The sequence below is a fragment of the Anser anser genome, assembly GCF_964211835.1.
Source record: "Anser anser genome assembly, chromosome: W".
Classification (NCBI taxonomy): Eukaryota; Metazoa; Chordata; class Aves; order Anseriformes; family Anatidae; genus Anser; species Anser anser.
In genome coordinates, this window is record NC_139731.1 from 6,606,324 (window position 1) to 6,631,578 (window position 25,255).

The 25,255-nt window shown below is 35.4% G+C and overlaps 1 protein-coding gene across 1 annotated transcript in view; it reads right to left on the reverse strand.

Annotated features, from left to right (window-relative positions):
• Positions 1-25,255, reverse strand: part of LOC310888611 (nipped-B-like protein) — a 97,819-nt gene that overhangs the window by 17,577 nt on the left and 54,987 nt on the right. The window contains exons 9-27 of the mRNA XM_083815486.1: positions 23,233-23,430; positions 22,970-23,041; positions 22,790-22,879; positions 21,675-21,778; positions 20,147-20,233; positions 18,268-18,499; positions 16,712-16,863; positions 16,228-16,308; positions 15,187-15,287; positions 13,761-13,860; positions 12,641-12,784; positions 8,718-8,807; positions 8,259-8,473; positions 8,061-8,163; positions 5,770-5,868; positions 5,529-5,675; positions 4,231-4,365; positions 2,675-2,773; positions 1,487-1,540 (exon numbers count right to left, since the gene is read on the reverse strand). Of these exons, the coding sequence (XP_083671612.1) occupies positions 1,487-1,540; positions 2,675-2,773; positions 4,231-4,365; positions 5,529-5,675; positions 5,770-5,868; positions 8,061-8,163; positions 8,259-8,473; positions 8,718-8,807; positions 12,641-12,784; positions 13,761-13,860; positions 15,187-15,287; positions 16,228-16,308; positions 16,712-16,863; positions 18,268-18,499; positions 20,147-20,233; positions 21,675-21,778; positions 22,790-22,879; positions 22,970-23,041; positions 23,233-23,430 (2,303 nt within the window). The remainder of the gene's footprint in view (positions 1-1,486; positions 1,541-2,674; positions 2,774-4,230; positions 4,366-5,528; positions 5,676-5,769; positions 5,869-8,060; positions 8,164-8,258; positions 8,474-8,717; positions 8,808-12,640; positions 12,785-13,760; positions 13,861-15,186; positions 15,288-16,227; positions 16,309-16,711; positions 16,864-18,267; positions 18,500-20,146; positions 20,234-21,674; positions 21,779-22,789; positions 22,880-22,969; positions 23,042-23,232; positions 23,431-25,255) is intronic.

Sequence of the window (25,255 nt, forward strand, 5' to 3'; positions counted from 1 at the left end):
TGTTCTCCATCTTTTATATAAGCCCCCTTTAAGTATTGAATCAATTGAATCGAGGGACAATCCCCTCCCTCGACCTGATGGCCACTCCTCTTTTGATGCAGCCCAGGATGCAGTTGGCCTTCTGGGCTGCAGGCGCGCACTGCCGGCTCATGTCAAGCTTTCCGTCCACCAGAACCCCCGAGTCTTTCTCTGCAGGGCTGCTCTCAATGAGTTCTTCTCCCAGTCTGTGCTCCTGTCTGGGATTGCCCCAACCCAGGTGCAGCACCTTGCACTTGGCCTTGTTGATCCTCATTGGGTTCACGTGGGCCCACTTCTCAAGCCTGTCCAGATCCCTTTGGATGGCACCCCTTCTTTCTCTTGTATCAGCTGCACCATTCAGCTTGGTGTCATCTGCAAACTTGCTGAGGGTCACTACATCCCACTGTCCATGCCTTTGATAAAGATATTAAACAGTACCGGTCCCAAGACAGACCCCTGAGGTACAACACTTGTCACCGGCCTCCACTTGGATATAGAGCCATTGACCACCACTCTCTGGGTGTGACCTTCAAGCCAATTCCTTATCCACCGAACTGTCTACCCTTCAAATCCATATCTCTCCAATTTGGAGATCAGGATGTCATGTGGGACTGTGTCAAAGGCCTTACAGAAGTCCAGGTAGATGACATCGCTCGGTCTTCCCTTGTCAACTGATGCAGTCACTCCATCATAGAAGGCCACCAGATTGGTCAGGCACGATTTGCCCGTGGTGAAGCCTTGCTGGCATTAAGGGGCATGCGATTTTACTTGGCTACCTATTTTCATAACGCTCCAGGGTAAAGTAAAATTTTTTGAGACCTCTAATTCCCCCATTCCTGCTTTTGTTAATTTTGCTTGAAAATTAACCGGTGCACAGAAGATGTAGAGGAGAAAGTTAACACAGGCTAACAGATATAAACAAAGAAAGCTCATTTCTTAGAAAAAAACAATGAAAGTAAAATATGTAGAAGTAAGCAATACTCTAAACATTCACTCTTTTTATGAACTGTGTAACTAATATATTAGAAATTATTAGAATATATACTTATCTGCCACTGAAAAAATAAATCTACATTGTACCAGATGTTCATTTCAGAATTAAGAACATGAATTCCACAGATAAGGTAATGTCACTAATTACTGAGGACACCATTAAATTAAAAACAACAAACAAACAAACAAAAAAACTCTGCCCAAAATACAAACCAAAGTGTGAAGTATTTTTAAAACAGATCATATAGAAATACAGAAACTAATGTCAGAGACAAAGAAAATCACAGCAATAAAGATTAAAAACAAACAAACAAACAAAAGAAACAACCCAAAGTCATGTTTTCAAAAGGGCATTAATTGAATTTGTCTACTGAATGGATTGCTCTTGTAGTCCCCCTCCAATGTATTTTAGCATCAAAAGAAATGTTAATATTCTTATGACAATTGTGCCATACATTCAAAATTCATTGCTTACATTTTGAAGAAGCTGTTCAAACCAATCATACCCTGTATCTCTACAAGCTGCAACCTAAAAGCAGTATTGAGAATAAACTGGTTAAAAAAGGAACCTGAAAAAATATTACTTCAATACATATATTATCTTTAAAGAACAGTAAACATGCATAGATACTGTTGTGGTTTTTTTTTTTTTTTTTTAATGCATTCAGTACAATGATTTTATATCTTTGGAGATTAGAAACCATTTTCTGCATTTGAAAAAACTTCTCATCAGGTTTTGTAGAATGACATTTTGTACAGATTAAAGCATAAATACAAGCCTGACATATCAAAAATGAGCAAGTGTGTGTGCGTATATGTGCACATACACACTTTTAATATAAACAAACCAATCTTTAACTCTCATTATACCTCAAGAACAGCTCACAAGTGCTCTAAAGTAGAATTAGTAGGAGAACCGAGTTAAGCTGAAGTCAGATTGCTTAACTTTCCAGTCTGGAAAAACGCATACTACACTATCATTTAGTAAAAATATTGAAAAGCAGGATAGAATTTAAACACAATTTAAAGTAGTGAAATGAGTACTTATTTGATCTTTATACCTTTGTTAAACTGGTATGAAAACACCTCAGCACAGAGATTTTGCACAACACATTATTACTACAGAAGTATAAGCATTTTATTTGAAACAGATTTTTGAGACATGCTGTTTAATTCACTGCTCCTAGAAAGTATATGCAATTCTGCAGATATTAGTTTACTCTAGTTGACCCTGTATTTGTTAAAAAAGCTTATTAATCTTTCAAAATAAACATTATCAATTGTTTGAGGAAAATTTTCTTTTAAGAGACAATTTCTTAGCTAGGCTTAACTATATGCTGCTACTAGTATTTGCTGGAAAATGTTATACGTAATAGAAATTTGTTCTGTTAACTGAACAAGCGTTTTATACAACTTGAATATAATATGGCCCCAGTTATCATTGCCAGCATATTAGTGAGCATTTAAAGTTTCCTAAAGCTTGTTCCATCGGATGAATAATTCTATCATATATTCAGCGTCAGGAGATACATAAAGAAAACTATCTGATAAGTAAGATACTTGTATATTTTTTGCTTTCTAAAAGACTACAGACAATATTTCAAAGATACTAAAAACATAATCAAGTTTTGCATGCAACCTCATTCAAATTTGTATAACATACCACATCAGTGATGTTTAAAATTTTTCTGGTCATTGCTTCTTTGTCATGGTGTGGAGTTGGAGTAAACCAGAGCTTCTGGAATGTCTCATTTACTAATTTCTGAAGGGAAAAAAAAAAAGTATTAGCAGAAATAAATAAGCTTATCTTGGCACATAGGTATTATCTCTAATATACCCATACAATAGATTTGTTGATGATATGTGCCTTTTCATGAGGAATTATTAAAACTAAGTGAGATCGTTGTAGAGAATGTTATCTGAGAGACCCAGTATACTATTACAGGAGTTATACTGGCCTCTAAACAAGTAAAGTACCAAATGATCACTGGGAACTGATGCTACAGAAAATTGAGTTAAAACTTTCCTGCACTAATTTGCATTCCTCAGGAAAACATAGTACCCTGAGAAAATAACAACTGAACACAAAAATATTATGATTTCTATAGCAGAATTAGCAGCAGTGTTAGATTACTTTGGAGTTTTCAGAACAATTGTGACAAGGAGAGAACCCCAAGTCTCTCTAGCCAAACTTAGGAAGTAGGCTCCCTTCCAATGTTTTTGGATGGTGGAAAATATGGAACAGAATGAAAGTGAACCATATTATTCCTGCATTACTTATAAAGCATACAGATATAAGAATTTCTCCTCAACTACGGAAACATTGAAAATACATTGTAGACACTGCCTGAGGTTGTTGGAAAGGCAAGGGAAAGAAGGAGAGAGAACAAGGTCATTCTCCCTGCACAGCAGCACCTTGGATCCAACTTTCAGCACCTCGGATCCTACATCTCGATTAACAGTCTTCTCTGAAAGCCACTTGGCATTAATGTGTCTCGAGTGGTAAAAATATATGCTGAAACTTTAAAACTGCATATTTCATATCCCACTGGAAGTGTGATGCAAAATTATTACATGGGGAATGCTTAATTACCCAGATATTTTAAAATTATTTTGCTGAATTAAACAAAAACATCAGTGTCAGGTTTATGATTTATCATATAATCTTAATTTTGTGTCATTCTGCATACACATTGCACAAAGAGTAGAATATGGTCACATAAGTAACATTTCAGGGGGAATAAGTGATTCATTAAACATTCAGAATTAATGCAAAAGAAGCACACAAAAATATTTCATAATGTTTTATATGCAGAACATACATATCTGGCATATCCTAATGTCAAGAACTTAATTTTGACCTAAAGCTTATTTTGTTTGCAGAAAGGATTTTTATATGCCAATTTTACTTGTTAGAAAAGAGAATACCCAGAGACAATACTTACAAGCAGAAAAAAAATCCAGAAAACATACATATTTTTTAAAATCTTTTGATTGCCAGCAAAAAAATAATGAAGAAAGCAAGAGAAAGAAAAACAAGTCAGCAATGTAGGAAGTCAAGATATTTGCTCTCTCAAAAAATGAAAAGTAAATAAAAATAATAAATCTTACAATGAAGCAATGAAATAGTGGTGTGTGTGTTTGGTTTTTTTTTTTTGGTCAAAATATAGAAACACTAAAACAATGATAATTAAAATCCTGACAAATGTTTTATTCTACCTTAATGCCTTCTTCATCATTGACTCTCCAAATCATTTTCACACACATCTCTGTAATTTTGGGAAATGTTGGTTGTTCAGTGCAGATATCCCTAAGTATCTTTATGACTCTTTTTCTGACACTGATACCAGTATCCTGTGAGAAGAAAAGTATTACACTCTTGAAAACAAATCCAACATATGAATTAATTTGTGTTATATGAACTAATATTTGAAGATGAACCAATCTGACTTGCAAAACGTATTTAGAAAAGGCAGCTAAAATATTCTAGATTGCAAGGTCAGCATAACTTGTGCCACTTAATTGTAACAGTTCTAAAGGCCTGGCTGAGCACCCAGAATGCTGAAAATGCTTCCTCTGCTTATACCCCCTGATTTAAGAGCTCATGATGCTGCTAATGTGTAATTCCACTTCAAGAGCTTACAAGTTAGATGTAATGATGCTTTAACTACTTTGTTGGAACACACAAGACCCTTTGCAGATCTGGACAGTAATACTTCAAGCCTTTGGACAAAGCTTATGGATAAGCCCTATGTAGCAAGTCTTTTCCATTTTCCTAGGCTTCATCTAAGGAGATAGATGAGGAGTTTCACTTCATCTGATTTTATTCAAAACCCGTTTAATCTGAATGGCAGGATGAATTATTTTATGCATGCTTATAAGCATATGAAGCTACCTATCTCTAAAGCCCTTCACAAACATGTTTTATCATGTAACAATAGCAAATGAGTAGTATTTGACTAAAAAGCTGCCTGACATGGATCCTAAAAGGTAGTGTTATCTTAAATTAAAATTGTATTTTATCTAAATATCCAGACAAAAAATACTTTTTGTACAAAAAAACAACAGAAAACCTTTTAAAATGCTAAAACATAGCACAGAAAAACAAAGTAGCTTTCTCTTTCTTTTGGACTACAATTAGCAACTTTAGATTACTGTGTTGTAGATCTTTCTTCATCGTCCCACACTACTGAACTGCCTTCAGAGACCCGTATCTCAAACTTCAAACATGTGGAATAATTCCTCGTTTCACCTAATTTGTGCCTTAACAGTGGAATCAAAAGGAACATAATCCTGGTTCTACTGCAGTACAACTTTCTGATGTGAAAAAGACTCCACTGGAAACAAGTGATGCGTTTTACAGGGTTGGTCTTACAAGGATGATGCTCCTTATTTAAAGCAATAAAATACAATTTACTCTTGGAGTGATAATTCCATATTATTAAACATATAAACTCTGTTGAAAACAAGTTTCCCAATGCCATTTAACTTATCATAAATATCACAAGTCACTGTACCAATATTCTTTCAATCAGCATGTCGTAATACTGCTCAGCAAGCTGAGGACGACAGAGCACAAATCGGCCAAGCAGCTCCACAGCTGCTTCTCGTACACTAGTGGAGTTATCCATTAACCGTCCATGAACACCTCGCTGCATATCCAGCTAAAAAGAACAAATAAAACACATCCAAAATAAGAAATAAGGATTTATTTTAAGTGTGATAAAAGTATGCATGATAGATATTTCCTTTTTTTACCCTGGCTAGAATACTGGGGTCTACAGCAACAACCTCAGACAAACACTTCATGGCTTTTGTTCGAACAGCAATTGCATTTTCACCAAGTACACGCAGAATCTATTAAGAGAACAGAAACAAAATCTCAATTGCTTTGGGAAGGTAAAAATGTTTAACACAGGCAAAAATGCACAAGAATAACACACAAACTATTTAACTAAAATAAGAATAGCTGTCTACTAAAAATTGAATACATCTTCTCAGACAGTAAAGAAGTGCATGTAAATGATGTTCCATGGCACTGATGACTTGAGCATGGATATTTGATAGATCTCTAAGACTAGTCCAAACAGGATTTATACAAGGGTCCATATGCTCACTCTACGTCCCTTTGTTTTAAACTCTACTTTTGCCATTCAGATGCAGCTTTCACCATGGTTCTTTTAACAGGAAAGTTGGATCTGGACACTGTAAATCTATGACTTGCTCTGTATGCAGATTAATATAAGTAATGAAACCTAAACCATTGCTAGAGTTCAAACATGTCACCATGCCAACATGCTAGTCCTCTTTTCCCAGAAAAAGGAAAGAAACCACACTGATCAAACAACAGCTTCCAAAGTGAGAGTAACATGCACTTGTGCAAGCAAATGACCAACTTACTTGGCTTATATTTTCAAATCAAATTAAGATACATTTCATGAGTTACCACTATCAAATAAGCATGCATCTTACAGAAAATGTGAAAAAGATTTCAACATTTTGTAATTATCCTCTTGCTGTGTACATCTAATATAAAGATTTTGCCATGTACATACACAGACAAAATAACATATGCACAATATGATGTATGAAATGCATACAAGAAAAAGAAAAATAAGCACTTATGCCATCAGTACAGAATATGAAAGTATGTGGTGTTACCATGGCCTGTTAAATACCTGTGCTCAATAATGAACAGATATTGCACACTACCCCAAATGTGTTTGGAGTCAGAAACCATTGTGTTTCACTGTACTAGGACTTTTGTCAAACCGAGGAGCAAGAAGGAAACGCAGAGGCAGTGGAAGCAGGGACGCATGGCCTGGAAAGAGTAAAGGGATGCTGTCTGGATGTGCTCGGATGGGATCAGGAAAGCCAAGGCATGGATGGAACTGAGCTTGGCAAGTGATGCAAAGAATAACAGGAAGAGATTCTATAGGTACACTGGCCAGAAAAGAAAGGGCAAGGAGAGTATACCCCGTCTGATTAACGAGAAGGGAGAACTGGTAACAACAAACATGGAGAAGACTGAGGTACTCAACAGCTTCTTTGCCTCAGTCTTCACTGCCAGTCAGGCTTCCCACATCTCTCGTTTCCCTGAACCTGTAGAGGAGGGCTTGGGGAGCAAAGTCCCTCCCAATGTAAGCAAAGAGTAGGTTCGAGACCACCCGATGAAACTGAACAGGTACAAATCTATGGGGCCCAATGACATGCACCCCAGGGTCCTGAGGGAACTGGCTGATGGAGATCATGATGATGGGATCGAGATCATGATGGTGGGATGTAGTGACCCTCAGCAAGTTTGCAGATGACACCAAGCTGAGTGGTGCAGCTGATACAAGAGAAAGAAGGGGTGCCATCCAAAGGGACCTGGACAGGCTTGAGAAGTGGGCCCACGTGAACCCAATGAGGATCAACAAGGCCAAGTGCAAGGTGCTGCACCTGGGTTGGGGCAATCCCAGACAGGAGCACAGACTGGGAGAAGAACTCATTGAGAGCAGCCCTGCAGAGAAAGACTCGGGGGTTCTGGTGGACGGAAAGCTTGACATGAGCCGGCAGTGCGCGCCTGCAGCCCAGAAGGCCAACTGCATCCTGGGCTGCATCAAAAGAGGAGTGGCCATCAGGTCGAGGGAGGGGATTGTCCCTCGATTCAATTGATTCAATACTTAAAGGGGGCTTATATAAAAGATGGAGAACAACTTTTTGCTTGGGCAGATAATGGGGGATAACGGGGCAGATAACGAATGACAAGGGGGAATGGTTTTAAACTAAAAGAAGGGAGATTTAGATTAGAGGTTAGGAGGAAATTCTTCACTCAGAGGGTGGTGAGGCACTGGAACAGGTTGCCCAGAGAAGTTGTGGATGCCCCATCCCTGCAAAGGTTCAAGACCAGGTTGGATGAGGCTCTGGGCAACCTGATCTAGTGGGTGGCATCCCTGCCCCCTGGCAGGGTGGGTTGGAACTAGATGATCTTTAAGGTCCTTTCCATCTCAAGCTCTCGTATGATATGATTTTATGATATTCTGTGATATGATTCTGGCACAGTTTACCTGTGTCAAATAAATATCGAAGCTCTGGGCAAATGGCCTCATAGAGGCCAAGTAGCGAACAATCAAACATGCGTCTTCATAGTCCACAGTATCAGAATTCATCCTGCAACAAATTCAATGCGTTAATTAGGACATGTTATACAAAACAATTAAAAACATCAAATGCATGGTTAAGAAATCAGCAGTACTGAAACATACTTTAATGTACTGAACTGAGATGGAGCAGTTTTAATGATGCTACGAAGAAACCTTTTCCGACTTTCTGCTCTATGCATGATTTTCCCTGTGGTCTCAACATCTTTTGTATGATGAGTTCCTTCAGACGAATCCTCATCCTTCTGAGATTTAATTGCTTTCTCTGTCTCCATAGTTGTATCACGGAACCACTGAGCTATATAAAACTTCCGAGAAAACTGGAGAGATAGGGCAGGATGCACAGAAAACAAAAAACAACAGATAGAGAAGAGGGAGATTAACTGATTTATAATGAGAGTGAGTTTAATACATCAACCATATTTTGGAAAAGACAATCAACAGTATATGTTAGGGTGACAATTTAATTGAAACACTAATATACATGACTGAAAGTAATTTTATTCAGTAGACGTTATTGAAATTATTTTTATATACACTCGCTATTAGAAAGCTGAAATTTACCACTAATGATGCATCGGTTTCTGTGTTCTCATCGAGATAATCTAGCAAAGCCTTTTGTAGCTGTTGAATTTCATCTTCTCCTCCTGAAACCTGTCAGGACATAGTTATAAAACAGAATATTGCTCAGTGGTAATTACCATTTGACAATCTGTACGTCCACATTTAAAATACAGTGAAGTTAGTTGTTTTGATAATCGCAGAACATTAACAATTTTTAAACAATTACCTGTAAAGTGCATACAAACTGAATCAAATTAGACTTGGTGATTCCAAAGTCTAAAAAAAAGATTAAAAGAAGCATAAGACTGGTTTTAAAACAGATTGACTGATTTGATTAATTTTCCTTCTATGAACTTGCATTAAGATCCTCTGTGAGAAAAAAAAAAGGCTGAAATCAGACACAGACTGACACAAAGTTTAATCTTTAAAAATCATTGTTAGTTTTCTCACTAATAATAAAACACTGAAACAGTGACTTCTCGGGTGAACAAGGGATAAAAGGCAAAACAAAAGTCAAATGAAAAGGAATATGAAAATACAGACAACAGTAGAAAGGTATGGGAAACACAAAGAAATAACTTATCCCTTTGTAAAAATATTTGGTATATGTGTTTTCAGGGATAAAGCACCTATACAGAGAAAGTGCAGCAAGTTTGCTCAATCCATCTAGGAAAGAAGAACTTACAGAGGTTGTCCCCAAACACCTTTGTACTCTAGCATTAAAGAATCATGTTCTCTGAAATTAAATTAAGTTTCTGTCAGTTAAAAAGGCTTGTGAACAAACACACCGTTTATTAAAAAAAAAAAAAGCCACCTACTACATAAAGCCTATCTACAGAAGAGGATAATATTAATTTTTCTGTCAAGCACTTTTAAGATGCACAAAAAGCATCTTACATACAAAACTGTAATATGAGACATGCTAGTGTATCACAATTGTAAATAACTAAACTGTATGAATGTTAAGAAGAAAACGTATTTTTTTCTAAGAGGCTATTCTTACAGGAAATAGGTATATCCTGATCTCTTAAATAGTTCTAGCCTATGTAAATGGAACAACAATCTTATATCTGACCAACAGACAATGTACTTCTCCCAAACAGGGATTACAGAGAATAAATCAGTATCAATGAACTTGTTCATTAGTCAGAAACTAACTTTCTCAATACTTACAAGACAGTATAAAAAGAAAACCAACACACCTTTTTTCCTTTGTATTATACTGAAATATGCAGGTCCTTGTAGTTGCTGATATTACAGCAGTAAAATGTTTTTCTTTTTTCCCCAAAATGAATTAATTCAAGAGTTTAAAACATGTATGTCTACAATGCACATAATACTGATATAGGTTCATTAACATACATTTGTAATATATATGCAAATTATGATTTAAAAGTCCAGCCTTTGACCAATGTTAAATTTTGTAGATAATGGGGTGGGGGAAAAAAAAAAAAAAAGATGCTCGATGAATTCTAATTGCTTAAGTATTTTCGAGCAAGTAAAAAACACAGAACAAACAGGGAAAAAAAGCCTGCAACCAATCATATTCAATATTGATAATAAAAGCAGAATAATTTCTGGCTTAAGCTTCTTCAGCAACAAAATTCACAACTTATAAGCATCAACTTCAGCATGAACAGCACAAATTGGCAATCATGCCACAAATGTAGCACATAATATTGCTTGCAAACATCAGCAAGTAGAAAAATGTACAGTTACAAGTCCAGAAGATCAGAGTATAAAGAGATAAATTAATGAAAGGCATGCATAAGTGTTCAAATCAACTTGTCAATCTATGACAGATTTCAATAAAAAATATGCACTGTTTAAAAAAGTCAAAACAGAAGAGATTTTCTCCTAAATCTAATTATATGGGTCAAGAGTCAAAACCACAGTAGAAAACTATAAGCATCCATCAGTCACTGGGGCATACCGTAGTAACGATATCAGAGGGTAGAAGGAAACATCTAATAAGAGTGTACGTATTCAATTCATCAGGAAAGAACAATCTGTAGAAGTGTAAGTCCATTTCTGAACGGAAGCAATAATTTAAGTTCTTCCTGATGACTAGATCTGAATATGTCTGCCAATGCATCTTCTTATTTTCTTGCCATCTGAACAACAAAGTGAAGCTTAGTTGTCATGTACACCTTTCCAAGTAGTTATTTGTTCTTATGTTACAAATCATTTATAAACAACACACTGTTTACCCTGACTAATGGTACTGTATAATTTATACCTTCCACAATGCATGGATGGTACTGTCTACCATCACTGATGCTACGCTTACTGAATATCTGAAAAAAATGCTTTTAGCACTCAATTGCCCAAAGCAATTTTATTTTCTGCAAATGCCAATGGCCTAGCTACTGCCCAATTCTGTTAAAAAAATAAAAATTCAGGTCACCATATTCATATGTATTTTTCTGGAATATCTTTCAATACCATTTTAACTTCCAGAGATAAGAAAAGAGAAAGGGATCCTTCTAAAATATTTCCCTACAAAGTCTGATGGAGAATTGTCAGAATCACTGCCAATGGAAGAGAATTATAATCCACATAAATGTAAAAATTATATTAAACCAGGAACATAAAGATTTGATACTATATATAGTACAATATACTAATCGAACAAACTTATGGCAATTATCAGACTCAGAAAGGACTAGATGAGCTTTGACTCTTTATTTGAATGCCTGTAAATTTTTGAAGTTTTTCCTCCAGCATAAATCTGTAACAGTCATCTTGAAATACATGCAATAAATCTGGAGTCTTTTTTAGGTAACTGAAAGGTAAATTTGGATAAAATGAATTTGATATGACTATTTAACTTCAGATCCAATCGTTCTGATAGTAGTTAGTAGTTCAAAAAGAAACCTATAGGCTCCATAAGAAATGTGCAACTCCATATTTTTAAAAGGACACATAAGACCTGATGATTTTCTCATCAAACTATGTGCTGTAAAGAGCTCAAAAACATGCATCACTTTGATAACTGTTGCTGCCCTTGCAGATTTGAAGACATTTTGATAATCTGCATTAGCAGAAATGCAAATGTACATTCTCTAATGAGATATATGTACAAGTTCAGGAAAAAAAAAAAAAAAAAAGCAAAGCAATACCAGCTATGTCACGTAAAACCTAACCTTACAGGCTTAAGAGTTTAACTCTCTAAATCACAGAATGGACGAGGTTGGAAGGGACCTCTGAAGATCATCTACTCCAACCCCCCTGCTGAGCAGAATCACCTAGAGCACGTTGCGCAGGATGGCATCCAGGTGGGTTTTAAATATCGCCAGAGAAGGAGACTCCACAACCTCTCTGGAAAACCTGTTCCAGTGCTCTGTCACCCTCACAGTAAAGAAGTGCCCCCTCATATTGAGCCGGAACCTCCTGTGCTTCAGTTTGTGCCCGTTGCCTCTCGTCCTGTCGCTGGGCACAACTGAAAAGAGACTGGCTCCATCCTCTCGACACCCTCCCCTCAGATATTTATATACATTAACGAGATCTCCCCTCAGTCTTCTCTAAAGCCTGTATATGAGTGCCATAAGCCCCATTACCATTTTGTGACAGCAAATGCATACATACATATATAATTTTAATGCCTCTTAAGATAGAATTCAACGGTTGCTCCATTATTTTCTCTGTACCGTCAGAGTAAAACTGGTTTTACCACTGTAATTAACCACTTAATATGATCATGAGGGAGATGGTGAAAGAAAGACAGCAATCAACTAAAATATGTGATACTTACAAATAGAATGCATTCGATTCAGAAATCTGAACAATGAAAACTGATTCTCCACATGCCATTTTTTTGGTGGAGATGTTTTTATTTGTTTTTGTTTTAAACAAATCTTTATAATTTTCAAATATCTGAATGGATATATCTCAATCCAGCTGGCATGGGATCTCTCACACACCTGTTTGAGGATTCTGGCTATAGGCCCTTGATCCATTTTGCTAGTGACTGCATCTTTCCTCAGTCTTGCAGCTACAGTTCCAAGATAGTCAAGTGATGCAACTCTTAAAGCCATTTCTGTTGATTTGTTGCTGAACTGGTGAACCTAAGAAAAGAAGAATATATATGTTTTTAAATTATGTATTTATGCAACTGAGACTCATAGAATCATAGGTTGGAAGGGACCTTAAAGAACATCTAATTCCAACCCCCCTGCCACAGGCAGGGACACCTTCCACTAGACCAGGTTGCTCAAAGCCCCATCCGACCTGGCCTTGAACACTTCCAGGGATGGGACATCCACAGCTTCTCTGGGCAACCTGTTCCAGTGCCTCACCACCCTCTGAGTAGACAATTTCTTCCTTATATCTAATCTAAATCTACCCTCCTTTAGTTTAAAACCATTACTCCTTGCCCTATCACTGCACTGCCTGATCAGGAGTCCCTCCCCAGCTTTCCTGTAGGCCCTCTTTAGGTACTGGAAGGCTGCTATAAGGTCTCCCCGGAGCCTTCTCTTCTCCAGGCTGAACAACGCCAACTCTCTCAGCCTGTCTTCATAGGAGAGGTGTTCCAGCCCTTTGATCATCCTTGTAGTTTAAAACCATTACCCCTTATCCTGTCGATACACTCCCTGATAAAAAGTCTGCCCCAATCTTTCCTGTAGGTCCCCTTTAAATACTGGAAGTTCACTATAAGGTCTCCCTAGAGCCTTCTCTTCTCTAGGCTAAACAACCCCAACTTTCTCAACCTTTCTTCATTCTTCTCACAAGACACTGTTTAAACTTATTAAAAATTCTAACTTCCATACACTATAAAATTATGTCATTTACTATTACACCACATATACACAATCTCTCTACAAATATGCCTGTTAGTTTTCTTTAAATATATACTTTCATAAAGTAAACTAGATGTCTAGTACAGGAGATATCCTTTGCAATAACAGAGATATTAACCACCATAATATACATTTCTCATTATTCACACAAATATAATGAAAGCTACATTTTTATCAGCAACAGGACCATAAAATATTTTTCCAAGAAACAGGTTAAATTACTGTGTAAATTACTGTGTAATACCAAAAAACAACTCTCTAAGAATATGTTAATAAGCTGCAGAACTAGTGCTGTTGCCATTTGAATATACATAGGCTCTCCATCAGTGTCACTGCTATTTAACCTGTTAATATGAAAAGGACAGCATTAACACTAAAATAAAACAAAACAATTATTTTTGGTCCTAAATAATTTTTAAATTTAGGAATTTTTTTACCACAGATAGAAATCTGTGTTCTAGACATTTATTTATTCATTTGCTTCTCTCTTATGAAGTGAAAGATTGGTTCTGACAAAAACAGTAAGTATTATTCTTAGGTAGGAGAAATGAACTGAAATAGCCCACAGATGACTATCAGAATATCTGTGAAGCTCAGTAGCTGAGAATCTACAGAAAATCTTTTCATATCAATTTTTTTTTGAAGCTGTCCCCTTCATGATAGTAGCCACAGATAGGAAATGCCCTTTAACAGACCAGAACTAGAATTCTATAGATGAATAGTGTAGCCACTGTGGGATCGAGATGGTGACTTCCTTCTGGCATCTCAAAGGATCTCAAAGATCCTAACTCAAAGAGGGTATCTACCAGTTATGTTACTATGCCTACCACATTCCTATTTGCTAGATGTCTGATGATTGTAATCAAAATGTCACAAAATATTAGGCATAAACACTCATGTTACACATTAGGGTCACTGAATTCTACTTAAAAGTCCCAGTGCATTTATTTCACTGGATATTTTCCTGTTTATCCACCCTGGATCAGCTAACCTATTTCATTGGCATTTGTCTGTCTCCAGGGGAAAGCTGCATGCAAGCAAGGAACTAAAGCGATGCCAACAACAACAACAAATGTTTTAGAATCATTTAAAGCTTCCAACCCCAATTTTAACTGAATTCCAGTTCAGGTCAGATTCTTTCCCAGATTGGACCTGAATCTATTATTTAGAAGATGCACTGAAGTCCAGCTGAAGCACTTAAAACACAAAGTAAACTGAGCAGTTCCTAAATGAAACTCATTCAAAGGAGTATTAATTTGTATTCCTGGAAAGAGTGCTCTGAGTATGTCCTCAAAGAAATTCACCCAGAATTCTCCTATTAAGTTTTAGCAATGAATTCAATAGCTTCATATAAACAGAATGAATTTTGCAACAAAAACCCCTTTGAATGCACACTAACATTGCACTCGTTTACATGCTTAGTGAGAAGAGTAACAAGATATTTCAATCATTTTTGTAACCAAACATAAATATGATGGCATAAGAAACGGTGACTATTACAAGATACATTTGTCAGGAAACTCTACTCTCACTATAGAGATTTTGAAATATCAACCAGCTTGTAAAGTTGCAGATTTTTTAAGAGATGTTAATGCTGAAACCTAAAATCCCACATGTACAAAACTGTAAGTGCTTACATCTACAAGTTAGCAATCTATGCCAGAAATTACCTGAAGTTTCTCAAACTCCTCTTGCTAGTTGGTAGTCTCGCAAGGGAAGTGAAAATTTCTTCCAGTATTAGCTGTCTATGTTTTTCATACCTGGAGAACACCTATTTAACAGTCACAGGATTGTTAAAAAATTATTTATTGTTACATTAGATACTGTTTGTTAAATTTATTTTTAAAAGTTATATATAGTAACATACACTTCACATGACACAATGCACACCTTGTTTTTAATGTATTACTTTGTTTTTTCAAAGCAAGCATTTATGTATAAAATATATAAAAACTTTTTCAAATAAATATTTTTAAAATCTTCTAACAACATAAATGTGGAATATCTCTTAAAAATACGATATATTTTAAAGATTTCTGTCAGTGGTAGAAATATGCCATATAAGAAAGTCAAATAGTTACTTCATATCTTAGTCTTTAATATTTGCCTGACATGAAAGATTCTTTTAATTTATGGGGTCACGGTTGTAGGCTTTGCTTCTTTTTGTTTAGGCAGAATTCCTTTTATAAATACTGGAGCATATCATCCTTACAAAGATGGAAAACGTCCACTTGAACAAGCACATATATGTTGCACTGCATTTTTCCTGAAGTAATATTTTATTTGATTCATGAATTTTTCATATACCTACCTCTTCCAAGGAAAATAATTTATTCTATTATAAAAGTATCCTGCTGTTGTATAGCTTATTCCATTGCATAAATTCAAATCTTAACGAAGGAAATGTGGAAAATCATATTGCTAAGATTTCTTACACAAGAAAGAACAGGTAAGAGAAAGGGGTTTGTGTTTATACTTTAAACCACATAACCATAATTAAGTTCCTTGCTTAAGTAGGCTTCCTATAGAAGAAGAAACCTCCTCTGCAAATAGGAGAAGCTCAGGTAGATTTAATACTGTTCCTAGATTATGATACCGAACTGCAAAAACTTGAGCTCTAATTGTCCACCAGCAAAAATACAGCCTACGTAAATGTCCTAATAACTTTTGGATGTACAGGACCATGAAATCACAAATTAAAAATTACTTACTGCAGTCACTAATTTGATGGCACATAACTGTAGCTCACTGACATTTTCTACAAAGAAAGGTGTTATTCCCATAGATGATACCTATGAATGGGCAGAAAGTATTCTAAGTATATTTGACAGGCAAACTGATATTCATGCAATTTTACAAGCAGATTATTCATTCAGTAGATAAGGTATTCAACAACACATTACTTCATATTATTTGCAAATTTAATACAATTAGGTTAAACTTTTTCTTAGGTGTACAATAAATACCATTAAATATTTAAACATGAGGTGTTCTTTTCCTGCAGAAGAGAACAGGAAGATAACATACTACACAACAGACTAGTCAGTCTAATGTTAACCGTTAAAAAAGTTTGTACCGATTTTATATTTCATGTCATTGACATAATCACACTTTACAGTCCCTCTGGGAAAAAATAAAAAATAAAACAAAAATCCCACAACATTCTCAGACAGAAATTCTTCTGATAAAACTTACCTGAAGAATAGTTGTATCAGTAAGAAGCTGTATCTCTAGCAACTCTGACAAACTGCTGACAATCTCACAAACTTTGTTATACAACATCACTATAACTCTTTGCTTGTGGGTGGAACACTTAGCGCGTTTTGCTTTTGAACTTAAAACACTACCTAAAAAATCAAAATTATTTTCATTAATTTTTTCAATGTTTCAGTTGCATCAAATGCTAGAAAGATGATCGTTTTCTCAAAAAATGTCCCCCTAACAATTACACGACAACATTGTGAATACAACTGTTTACAGAAAAAAAAAAAATAGTAGCAACAGCTGGAAAGCAAGGATTTCATATGACATTAATTTTTCATAATTGTTCTGAATTCTAGATCCAAAATTTTTAAAACAGTTCTTGAAGTTGGACACCCACATCTGATTATATATATACAAAAGACAACAAAATGCTAAATGCAAAATAATTTTCACTGAAATAAATCATTACATAAACAGAGATTATGACTATAAAGTGACTTTTTCATACATATAATAACTATATGCACAAGGCAAACTTCAGACACACTTCTAAATAGTTTGGTCTAAATGGCACTATAGTTATTGCAGTAAACCTAAATATTAATACGACTAAGTTATTTAGGGGATGCGCTTAAGTCATTGTTATTTTTCTCTATATTTCATCATCCTCAAAATAACAGAAAACATTAACTCAGATGTTGTATGTTTTATTAGAGAACTATCAGTATAAGAGCTGCATATAGAAATATTCAGGGAAGTCATATAACTTGTATCATCATACAATAGATTAAAAAAAAGGAAAACATAATTGAGATCAGCCCTGATGAGAAGGACCTGGGGGTGTTGGTTGATGAGACGCTCAACATGAGCCAGCAGTGTGTGCTTGCAGTCCAGAAAGCCAACCGTATCCTGAGCTGCATCAAAAGAAGCATGGGCAGCAGGTCGGGGGAGGTGATTCTCCTCCTCTACTCTGCTCATTTGAGACCCCAACTGGAATACTGTGTTCAGCTCTGGGGCCCCCAGCACAAGAAGGACATGGATGTATTAGAACGAGTTCAGAGAAAGGCCACAAAGATGATCAAGGGGCTGGAACACCTCTCCTATGAAGACAGGCTGAGAGAGTTGGCGTTGTTCAGCCTGGAGAAGAGAAGGCTCCGGGGAGACCTTATAGCAGCCTTCCAGTACCTAAAGAGGGCCTACAGGAAAGCTGGGGAGGGACTCCTGATCAGGCAGTGCAGTGATAGGGCAAGGAGTAATGGTTTTAAACTAAAGGAGGGTAGATTTAGATTAGATATAAGGAAGAAATTGTCTACTCAGAGGGTGGTGAGGCACTGGAACAGGTTGCTCAGAGAAGCTGTGGATGCCCCATCTGTGGAAGTGTTCAAGGCCAGGTCGGATGGGGCTTTGAGCAACCTGGTCTAGTGGAAGGTGTCCCTGCCCATGGCAGGGGGTTGGAATTAGATTATCTTAAAGGCCCCTTCCAAACCAAACCATTCTATGATAAATATAATGTGAAAAGATTTTTCAAAATCTCTGAGCATACTAACCACCATGAGGATCCAGTCTATATACAGGGTCATATTGAGGATAGAGAGTATTCTGCAAATGAAATTTTGTGTATTGAATATCTCTTTCTATTACATCCTCAATATATACGGCTTTAGGCATATTTGGCGATGTCATAATATTGATAGCAGTAAGACAAGCATCAGCAGATTTTGTCACTCTCTCCATAATAAGATCTCTCCATAATCTCTCCTCATCTTCAGTGTCATTGTTCTGTAACAGGCAAGAAAAGCAGGATAGTGTGAACAAAGAGGCAAATTTTTATCCTTACCAAGTACAATATAACAGTAACATTTTAATATATATCAATGGTAAGCACTATGAAGATTGCAACATTCTCTACTTAAGACTGATGTACCTTAGGCAAAATCTGAACATTAACATTTTCCTCTAACATTTTCCTTAGTGCTCTATGTATGCTGTTTGCTGCTTTGACAAGTCTAATTTTCACCACTAGAGGGAATTCTCACAAAATAAGACTGTTATAAATCACATGAAATTAATGAGAAGACGACTTTCTCCACAGACTGACTCATCTATTACCTATGGGTTTAAACTATGTCTTATCAAATATGACCATTTAAGTTTTAGCACTGGGTACATAATTCTGTATTTCTGTGTTTGTGCAAGTTATAAAAACAAACAAACAAGAGGCTAATTATGAGTATGCTGTTGGCTTTCCTTGTAAAAATAAGGGGTTGGTAAAACACTAATTTCTAACCTTATCAACTTTTTTCCCTTGAATCTAAAAGTATTGCAGTGCATTACATATATGGTAAAATATATATATAAAAAAAAAATCAACAGACACCTGCAAATCAAGAGATCCCTGTAAAACTATTCCATGCAAGAAATTTAAGTTATTTGTATCTTGCACAAAGGAGGCTTTAAAAATACAAACAATTAGTTTTAAAACCTTTCTATTTTCTTGCTCATTAATCTTGGAAATAAAAAGAATCTGCAAGTGCATTTTGCCTTTGAATAATACCCTGACATGGAGGTAGGTTATCTTCACTGCACTGTAAAAATAGTATAAATTTACTCCTTAGCAGAAGGTTTCTTTGCCATAACGATCTAAATTACATTTAATAGGTTTTAAGAAAAATCTAAAACTTGTTTGGCTAAAGATTGCTTCTTTTTTTAATTGAAGCTTTGTCTCTGAATTGCAATCATGGGAAAATTTCAATAAGTGCTTAGTAAACTTGAGTTTTACTACAGAAAGCTAAAAGAAAAATATCACTTTAAAAGCACTGGCAAAAAGGCTCAACCATATTGCAACAGAGCAGGAAAACCATCACCTTTTCACTTATTTTTCATATTGCTAAAGACATTGAGAACTGTATAGTGAAACTTATTTTTTAGGTAGTCCTGTGTGGAGTTAGGAGTTGGACTTGATGATCCTTCCAACTCAGGATATTCTATGATTTAAAATGCCTCCTCAGTTCTTAATGCTCGGGGGAAGAATATGCTCTGCATGAAAGCTGTACTTTCTTCTACTGTGTAAGGGAAGTTTTATGGACAACTAGCAAAGAAATTTCCACTGGTGCAAGTTATACCAGTTACCACAAATATTTAAGGATGAAACAATAATATTTAAAATTAAGTCAAGAGACAACTTGATTACTCCCAATACATCTGTTTGTTAACAATACTATAGTAAAATGTTTAGTACTGAAAGAATATAATCAATTGAATTTTAATTCTAATCTTAAAATTTGACAGTCTGTTAATCATATACATATAAAATCAGAAATTCCTTTCACACACATGCACAGTATTTGAAATTATCATTAAATGGGACTCAAGTGAAGAAAACCCTATGCTGAACAGTGGTATGAAATGATCTAATTTGAAACTCACATGGTTAAGTAACGTAGAAAGCTTTGATCCATCTTGGATATTCTTCTCCAAAATATTCAGGACCTTTACCGTTTTATCTGTTGAAAGCTAAAACAAGAAAACAAATCAAGCAACTGTAGACACACAAAAGCTTCCAAATTGCTGAAAAGATGTCCATGGATGAAGGATAGAAAATGTTATGTAATTCCAGCATTAAACTTAAATCGTAAGCACTTTTGAGATAAGGATCGGATCTTGACTTGTCAGTTTCTGACACAGCACGACTGAGAATGCTGATAATAACCAAACTAGTGAAATACATTCTAAGATTGCAATCAAACTGCATTTTTCAACCAAATCCATAGGAATAGGTTTAAAACTGCATATCTGCAAATAATGTATAGTTATACACTCTTGATTCTAGAAATTGAAATTTACCAAAACCAAATATGAATCACTAATTCTAGCTGACCATATAGAACTTAGAAGAAAATCCAAACCTTATGGACAAACAGAAACAAAATTAATTGATATTTGAGTGCTAATACAGAGGAAATGTATTCTTAGTAATCTTGTTAACTTTGAAAAATTAGCATGTTGAAAAAAAGTAACTCAAACTCGCTTACTGATGTTCTACAGAATTACAATCAAATAATCTGTAGAATATGCTGAACTCCAGAAGAACCAGTTTCACTCATACAGATAATAGTGGTGCTCACCTTTAGAAGCAACACATTTCTGAGTTTATGTACACATGTATGTACAAAAATTAAGGAATAAAGGTTAAGGGTGAGAACTATCAAGAAGGCAAAATACTCAGGTTGAAAATATCCTACAAATGAAGGTAGGGAGGACTGAAGAAAAGGCCAGGAAGAATACCTAAATCTTGGGTTAAAGAATATCCTTCGGAGTGACTTGTATAATAAGTGGCTTCACAGACATTTCATAAACATAGTAAGTGGTCAAGAGCAGGCAGAGTTAAGAGTGTAACATAAGACTGCCCTAAGCCAAGAGTTCTAGGAAGATAAGGAAAGCAAGAACATTGTTTCTAGAGGTGTGATACCAACAGTTTGCACCAGCATAGAAAATTCCCTTGAACCAAAGTCAGGAAGAGTATGACAAAGAAACCACAGCATGTAGTCTACAGAAAATGAATCTTATCACCTGGGTCATTAAATCTTTTAACTTTGAAAGGGTTTTCTGGAGAGAGGGTACAAATAGGCAATTCAGTATGATGCTAGATGAACATCATATATTTACAATGCACTGACATTATATTAGAAAGGGTGGATTTTCTGACTTTTCTGGTAAGGTCTGTTTTACTGTGGTTGCTTAACACTAGCTGTAAGGAACAAAGACTATAGATTGATGTGCTTTTGTGAAAATAGATTAATAATTTTAGATTTTACTGCTCAGACATTTGTGTTACATATTGGTACATTGTGCTCTCAGTCACTGCTGACACTGAATGTTATTACACTAGATATGTGCTTTTTGTATATTTAACAAAATTAAATGTTCAAAAGATGTAAAGACTATGAAGATGTACCTTGTCCATAATGCCCATTGCCTTGATTTTTGCAGATTCACTACCCAACTCGCTAAGCTGATGTTTTCCCAGTAGCAATTCCTGTGGAATCTCATCATCATCGCCTTAAAAAAATGAAATAAAAAAAATTGTCACATTTCTAATAAGACTTCAAAGAAGCCACTATTTACAGCTAAGATGAAAAAGCAAACACAAGAAAACTTATTAAAGTACTGATTTTACATCTAACGAAGACTGACAGCCATGACTTTTGGTTGTTAAAATGACTCTACTTGTTCAATATGATTGATCATGTGCTCTGAAATATCATTCAACAGCCTAACATCAAAACCCATTTATTGCAGTTCTTTCATTAAGTACCACCCTCATTTCAGTAAAACAAATCTTAAATGATTGTAGTTCTAATTCTGAAATTCAAATCTTGGTCAGAATAATAGATGAAAAACACATATATCTTGGGATACACTGTGTTCTAATCACAATTGCCCTTACAAAAAAAAAAAAACACATGACATTAGAAGACACTGAAATCATTGGTTCGTAATATGTTTCACTTTTAAATCCAAGGGTGTAGACATGATTACTTTAAAAACTAGTCATTTGTTTATTAGGTTCCTCCCCTTGTTCTAATACTGTGACAAAGATGGTAGGAAAGAAATTATAAAAATGCTCCATCATCCATTTCAATTGATAGTCATCTTGGTCAACCTGAACTACTTTACTGGACACTGACACTAAGCTGGACGATTTTCCAGTGAAAGGGATAAGGAGTACACATAGATTCAGTGTCTCAGCCATAAGTGTACAAGCACTGTGGCAAGGCCACAGCAGATGCACTCTAGTAGACTATTATTTCTCTCATTATGATTTATGACCCTTTTGGATTTTGCAGGAAGGAGGAAGGAAGATCATCTTCCTCTAGTAGCAAGTGAAATTGTAAAGGTAAAGGCTCCTGCTACTCAAGGTGGAAGCCATATAAACACAATATACCCTAGCATGTATCACAGACAATTAAATCAGAAAGAAGGAAGTCTGAAAATACTGAGATGCAATTTTTTTAGTGTTTCTTGTATTTCTAATTAGGGGAAGCATTTTGAAAATTTCTGACATATTACCAAAAGCTGTGAAATCCATGTCTTCCAGATTTTCCAAAATATTTTCCATTGAAGCAGTAAACCTTTTAAAAGTTGAAGAATCCATCATTTCTGGTGGGAAAAAAAAAAAAAGTATATATAATTATTTTTATATAAAATACATAAAATCCAAACTGAAGAAAATAAGTCTTCTAAAGTTACCTTCAGGTGTTAGTTTAGGTTCATAAGCTTTCCTTTTCTTTTGTTTTTCTTTTTTCTTCATTTTTCTAGCCACTAATTAGAGAATAAAGAGTGAAACAAATACTTTCTGGAACTGAAATAAAGGATTATTTACATTTCTCATGCTTGTATTAAATACTGCATATAAAGATGCTTTTTAAAGCATTTTAAAATGTTCAAATTATTAAAAAAAACATATTGTTTTCATAATACTAGTGTATTTTTAAAGGATAATGATCAGTTACCCTCACTGAGACTAGGAGGAGGAGAATAATCATCCATATCAGAGTCATCGGGACTACGATTACGGTAACGGCCACTACCAGAAGTCCTCCTTCCTTCATGATAATGACCACTTCTCCTGTGGTCACCAGAACTTCTTCTGTCATGTTCTTCATATTCCCAAGCTTCATCTCTATCCTTTTTATGTCTTTTTCGAGAAGCTAGAAATGAAATGCATTTTCATTTTAAGTATAAAAATTCTATTTTCAATAGCTCAAAATTATACATTTACAAGTTAAACATTAGCATATAAATGTTCCATAAAACAAGTGAACACTAAAACCATTATATAAAGTTCTGTTATGGCATTATTTTAACAATTCAATTTGAATTACATGAAAACCATGCCTGAAATCGCCAAAGACAACAGCAAACACTTAAAATATAAGTTTAAAGGGCACTTGTCCTTTTAAACAAAGGAGAATAGAACAAAATAAAATAATTTTCATCCTTTCCTTTCATAAGAGAACATTGAGATAATTTCTTCAGTTATGTAATTGGGTCTATTAATAGGCATCCATGTTACAATTCAGTGTTTGCTTTGCCTATCACACAGGAAGTTCCAATGAGACTTAGCAATCTAGCTGCTTAAAGATATTCTGTTTTGCCAAGACACCCCCAAAAAATTGTCTTGAAATATATATTGCAGTGAATTCAGTGTAAAGGAGAAAGCTGCAGTCACAATTCCAAGCTAAACAGTATGTATACACCACTGAAAGTTGTTATAACCAGTTTTCAGTAAGGACCAAAAGGCACAGCAGAAATCAGTGTTGAAGAAATTGGGATAAACGTTCTCTATAGAAACAGAGATTTAGTGGAAATAAGATATCGGGGGAGGGGAACTGAGTTCTCTGTTATTTTCAAAGATCGTCTCATGCATCTTTAAGGGGAGAGGGTGCTAAGAAGTAATAGGAAAACGATATGGATGAGGACGTAGCTTCATCCATGAAAGTCTCTACTATTTAATGTAACAGGATAACTGGGGCTAGCAAAGAGATGTCTAATACAGACTGTGCTGTGAAGATCAAAATGTCTCCAAAACATTACATTCTAGACTAGCAGAGTATATTATTCTTGTGAACTGGTATATAACAGCCCTTACATCTGTATGTGTTTCTACCAAACTCTCCTGAAGTTTAGAGAGGTATGAATGTGTACAGGGTTGTTTCTGAGCAAAATGGCTCCAAGCATTTATACAGAACTGGAACAGAACTGACATGGAATTTCCACAACCCCAGTTTATTGAGAAGAATAGGAAAGATATTATACATACCAGAATATAGCCAATGGACAGCCCGTGCTAAGTACAAATAAAAAAAAATATTGAACGTGAGGTGCTACTCTGCACTGCACACTAGAGGGCTTCCACTGCTGAAAACAATATGAAATTTCTGCAAAGAAGTGGTTCAAGACTTTAAAGTAGTAACTTAGCTTAGGCTTTGAGCTGTACTGCTTCTGAATCAGACTTGCTTCTGGAGGCAGTACAGTCATGTTCATGATGCCTGAGCTACTAAACAGTTTCAGTTCTAAACTGGTTGAGAGTTAACTGCAACTGAAGAAAGGGAGGGCTATCTGGGTTACCTGAAGTGAGTGGATTGGTTAAAGAAATAAGTGTTTTATGGAAAAAGACTTCACACATCTTAACTGATTCATTTTTCCCCTCGTGAGACAGTACTTTGTGGAGGCAGATGAATTCTGTCTCCACAGTTTATAGATAATCAGTAGCAATTTAAATTCTGTAAGAAGAATTCTGGCCCCAGCTATGTCTCTATAAGAAAAGTAACTTCCAATATCACTTTCCAGCAGAAATTTAAATTGACCATTTTATCAATGCTGCATGATAAAAGAAAATGTATTACAGTTGTGTTGGCTCTGCAAGGCAAAAAATATGAACATGGGAACAGCTATTCACATTTAGACATTTTATCTACTTCTAAGTAAACTTTGTAGAGCAATTGAATAAAAAAATGTAAGCTTTAATAACAT